At 39.3% G+C, this 5,008-nt stretch overlaps 1 protein-coding gene across 1 annotated transcript in view; it reads right to left on the bottom strand.

The window, feature by feature from the left end:
* Positions 1-3,238: 3,238 nt before the first annotated feature.
* The window catches only part of MS4A4A (membrane spanning 4-domains A4A), an 11,021-nt gene continuing 9,251 nt past the window's right edge, over positions 3,239-5,008 (bottom strand). Inside the window, exon 6 of the mRNA XM_025878759.2 lies at positions 3,239-3,358. Within this exon, the coding sequence (XP_025734544.1) occupies positions 3,239-3,358 (120 nt within the window). The remainder of the gene's footprint in view (positions 3,359-5,008) is intronic.

Raw genomic sequence — 5,008 nt, 5'->3', positions numbered from 1 at the left:
TAACCTGATTAGAAAAGGGGCAAGGGACTTGAATAGACATTTTTCCAAAGAAGACATGCAAATGGCCAACAGGAATGAGAAAAGTGCTCAATATCACTAATCATCAGAGATATGCACATCAAAACCACAATGCAATATCACTTACATGTGTTAGAATGGCTACTATCAAAAAGACAAAACAAATGTTGATGAGGATGTGAAGAAAAGGGAACCTCATGCACTGTTGTTGGGAATGTAAATAGGTACACCACTATGGAAGAGTATATTAGTTCCTCAAAAAATTAAAAATTAACTACTGCATGATCCAACAATCATGCTTTTGGGTATATAGTAAAGAAAATGAAATCACAATCTCAAAGAGGTATCTATACTTCCATGTTCCTGCAACATTATTCACAATAACCAAGATATGGAAACAGGCTAAGTGTCTACCAGTGGATGAATGGATTAAGAAGTGTGTGTGTGTGTGTGTAAGTGTGTGTAATTTCAGACTTAGAAGGAAATCCAGCCATTCATGACAACAGTTTGAACCTGGAGGATGTTATGTTAAGTGAAGTAAGCCAGACACAGAAAGACAAAGGTTGTATGTCTCACTTATATGGGGAATTTAAAAAACTCAAACCCATAAAAGCAGAGAGTAAAATGAGAGTTGTCAGAAGCTGGGGAGTGGGGGAAATGGGAAGATGTTGGTCACAGGGTACAAAGTTTCAGTTAAGCAGGATGAGTTAAATCCTGGTGATATAATGTACAGCATTATATAAAATAAAATGTATACTTGAAATTAGCTAAGAGAGTTGATCTGAAGTTCTCTAGTCACAAAAAAAAGAAAAGATAACTTTGTGAGGTGATGGGTATGTGATAATCATTTCACACTATATATGTTTATTAAAACATCACATTTTACACCTTAAATATATGTAATTATTATTGTCCATTATACCTCAATAAAGCTGGAAAAAGTTTAAAAATTAAAAGTTAAGGGAGAAAGAAAATGTCCACGAACATAAGGAAGAGCGCAGAGGGACCACAGGGTAAGGGAGGGAAGACTGAATGGGAAGAAATAAGAGAGGGAGACAAACCATGAGAGACTCTGGACTCCAGGAACCAAACTGGGGGTTACAGAGGGAAGGGGGGTTGGGAGATGGGGTAACCAGGTGATGGGTATTAAGGAGGGCATGTGTGGTGATGAGCACTGGGTGATACACGCAACTAATGAATCGTTGAACACTACATCAAAAACTTATGATTACTATATGTTGGCTAATTGAACATAATTTTTAAAAAATGCAATGATAGTATTTCTATCATGAAAGTGTTACTTCCTCAGAAAGAACTTTCCTGGTTACTTTTTCTAATGTCCACCCCCTCCCCAGCCATTGTTAGCCTGCTAACTTGCTTCATCATCATAGCTTCTAACAACACATGAAAATATTTTGATTGATTATTTACATGTTCAACTAGGTCCTGTCCTGTAAGTTTGACCTACGTGAGAGGAAGCACATCACTCTCTGGATGCCTGCCCATCACAGGCACTTTATAAATGTGTGTTTAATAAAACGACAAAGAATGGATACATACACACATACATATACATGCACATATGTATTCATGTATGCATATATTAAAACTTTTATGGCTCAGTCTGTGCCAGCCAGAGTAGTAGTTGCTCTACCTATATCATCACAAGTCTACAAGCCACGTGCTATTATTACTATTTTACTGAAGAGAAATAGGAAGCACAGAGACATTTTGTGGTATGCCCATGGCAACTGGGAGAGATGGAATTTTCAAGATGAAAATCCAGAGTTGTCTGATTTACAAGCCCCCATTGTTTTACCACACTATATTTCCTGATATCATCACTTAGTGTCCATCATATCACATCTGACTAGGAAGTAGGCAGTTCATGAACTTATTGTTTCTAATTATTTAATTTAATTTAATTTAATTTAATTTAATTTAATTTTGCTCTGTAATAAAGCAAATGTATTTAATGAGCATTCAGGAAATACTATATATTGCACAATAACATATTTGGCACTGGATACATATTTGATTAAGATCTAATCCTGCCCTATAGGAGAGAGGGAATGGAGGGGGGAAGAGAGGGAGAAAAAAAGGAACAGAGAGAAGATAGAGAAGAAGGGAGGAAGAGAAAGATGAAGAGAGAGAGAAAATATAAATTAAATCTGATCCATGAAATGATTTTTACTGTATGTGTACTTACGTTCAAATAATGGTTTATGTGCATACAAGGACTGAATGTGGTATTAGAAGGTATTTTTCTATGGAAGAAGAAAAACAGGAAAAGGAAGGAGAGGGGAAAGTTTTGCATCTCAGTGTTCTGAAGGTAAAAACATCTTGCATTCCCAAAGGCAGGAGAAGACAGTCAAACAAGTAGGAGTATTGCCCAGGGAAGAAGAAAAATGTAGTCTTTAAGGAGCCCTCATTTCAGCAATGTCTTTTTGACCTTCTTCTGCTGAATCTAATTTACCAACTTAATGTCCTTATATAAAGTTCTGAAGATGGATAAAAACTTTTTTCTTTTGTTCTTTCTTTCTTTTTTAAGATTTTATTTATTTATTTGACAGAGAGAGACACAGCGAAAGAGGGAACATAAGCAAGGGGAGTGGGAGAGGGAGAAGCAAGCTTCCCACGAAGCAGGGAGCCCGATGCAGGGCTCAATCCCAGGAGCCTGGGACCACGACCTGGGCTGAAGGCAGATGCCCAATGACTGAGCCACCCAGGTGCCCCCCCTTTGTTTTAGAGAGAAAGAACACAGGTGGGGAGGGGCAGAGAGAGAAGGAAAGAGAGAATATCAAGCAGGCTCCATGTTTAGCATGGAGCCCCACGTGGGACTCAATCTCATGGCATTGAGATCATGACCTGAACAGAAATCAAGAGTTGGACATTTAACCGACTGAACCACCCAGGCACCCCAATGGATAAAAACTTTCAAGCACCACTGGCTCATTAAATGCATGGTTTATTTGTTTAATTTCTGCTATTGTTGATAAAAAGCCAGTAAAATGAGTTGTCGAGTTCTTGGGGGAAAATGAGAACGTGGTTTTGAAATAAATAGATGATAGATAGATAGATAGATAGATAGATAGATAGATAGATAGATAGATGATAGATAGAGATAGAGATTTATAGATATATAGATAGATGATATAGATATAGATAGATATCAGAGTTGGATTCTGGTACTTTCCCAAATGGGGTTCTTGCACAACTGTCAGGATGGATTTTCTGGAACATTTTGTTGTTGGTCTGTCGGTGGCATCAAACCTCCTGCAAATGGTGCAGAAGATGCAGTTTCTGCCATGTGAGGATTTGATGGCATAACAAAAACAACCTGTGAAGTCTATCAGAATGCCATAGGTGAGTCAACCAAAAAACCACAGGGCTTGCCCTTCCTGTCCTTACAATGACATCACTATCAGAGTCTACTCCTTCTTCTCTGAATTCGGTCTCCAGATCAACTTGGTGGGGTTTCTCCAGCATTCTGGAGCTCAGACTGGACCTTGGAAAAACATGCAGTGATAGCTATTGGCTGTTGCTGTGATCCTGTAAGTGGACTGATCTTACATATGGATGATGGTACACAAGTTGGAAACCAAGGTGTTATGGAAAATTTAGAGCTCTTCTTCCAAATCTGGTTCTTTATGCTGATGGCAACAACATACCCAAATCATGATTTGCTGACCATGACTCAATCATTTCAAAAACCACAGTGATCCAGAAAGGCAGGAGCCATCAGCAAACTAAGGAAAATGCTGGTCTTTCTTCCACAAACTCAGTGTGAATGGAGTGTGTATGTGGGGGGGGGGGGGGGGGGAGGGGAGAATAGAGACAAGAAGAGATGAAACTTCAGCATTAATGCCTCCAAGACACGCTCTTCTGGATTCACACCAAGAGCAGCTTTTCCCAGCTCTGTAACTCCAGGAGCAGAAGGGAACACAGGCTTAGACATTATGATAGGAAGGTTACTAAAGAATTTGCTCCCTTGTGCAGATGCTTTGGTCAATGAAAATAACCTTCTTCACTTAACAAAATTACAAAGTCATTAGGAATTTTTGAAAACTCTAACTTCTAGGGTCTTTCAATGCAGAAGTCCACAAATAGAGTTAGTCCACCTCTCTTCTGTGGGGCAGGATATGTTGTGTAGCACGGAAGCCTCAAAAGAAAAGAAAGAGGCACAAAATGGTGGAGAAGAGCAAGAGAAAAAATAATTTCATCAAACTTTTACTATTTTATGATTTGCCTTTGGATAATAAAACTATGAGCAACTCTTGGTGTTTTAATTCAATTCTTGGAAGATAGCCTTGTCATATTCTTCCTAGTGCCCCTTGGTCTCTTCTCTTTTCCCATTTACCAATCCTCTCTCTATATATGATGTTCTTTCAGGGGCCAGGAGGATCTGCTGCATGTCTCAGGGTAAGAGACGGGCAAGTATGCACACCTTGGTTAAAGAAGTTTGAAACACTGACTTTGTTCAGTAGCTCAGGGAAGGTTGCTATGACAGGATAACGGAGCAAAATCTGGCACTCTGTGGGGACCTCTCCATTTTGAAGTATTCTCTGATCTGGACTAAGAGAGGAGGCCTTGGAGGGAGTAAGGATGGAGAAAATTAGTTTGTCTTTTTAATTGTAGTAGGCAAGATGCTAGGATGACACCCAGTGACCCATGCCCCTGTGTGATTCCCCCTGCTTGAGTATGGGTGGGACCTGTGTATATAATGGGATATCACTCCTGTGAGTAGGTTACTTAGCAGTTGACTTTCAGTTTATCAAAAAGGACATTACTCTGTAAACATTTTTCCAAAGAAGACATACAGATGGCCAATAGGGAAAGGTGCTTAACATCACTAATCATCAGGGAAATGCAAATCAAAACCACAATGAGGTATCACCTCACAAACCTGTCAGAATGGCTAGTATCAAAAAGACAGGAAATAAGTGTTAGCGAGGATGTGGAGCCTCCTACACCATTGGTGGGAATGTAG

This window comes from Callorhinus ursinus, unplaced genomic scaffold (genome assembly GCF_003265705.2).
Source record: "Callorhinus ursinus isolate GAN/ISIS: 27379988/994484 unplaced genomic scaffold, GSC_fseal_2.0 scaffold51, whole genome shotgun sequence".
In the NCBI taxonomy this organism is placed as follows: Eukaryota; Metazoa; Chordata; class Mammalia; order Carnivora; family Otariidae; genus Callorhinus; species Callorhinus ursinus.
This window is presented reverse-complemented; position numbering and strand designations above follow the sequence as displayed.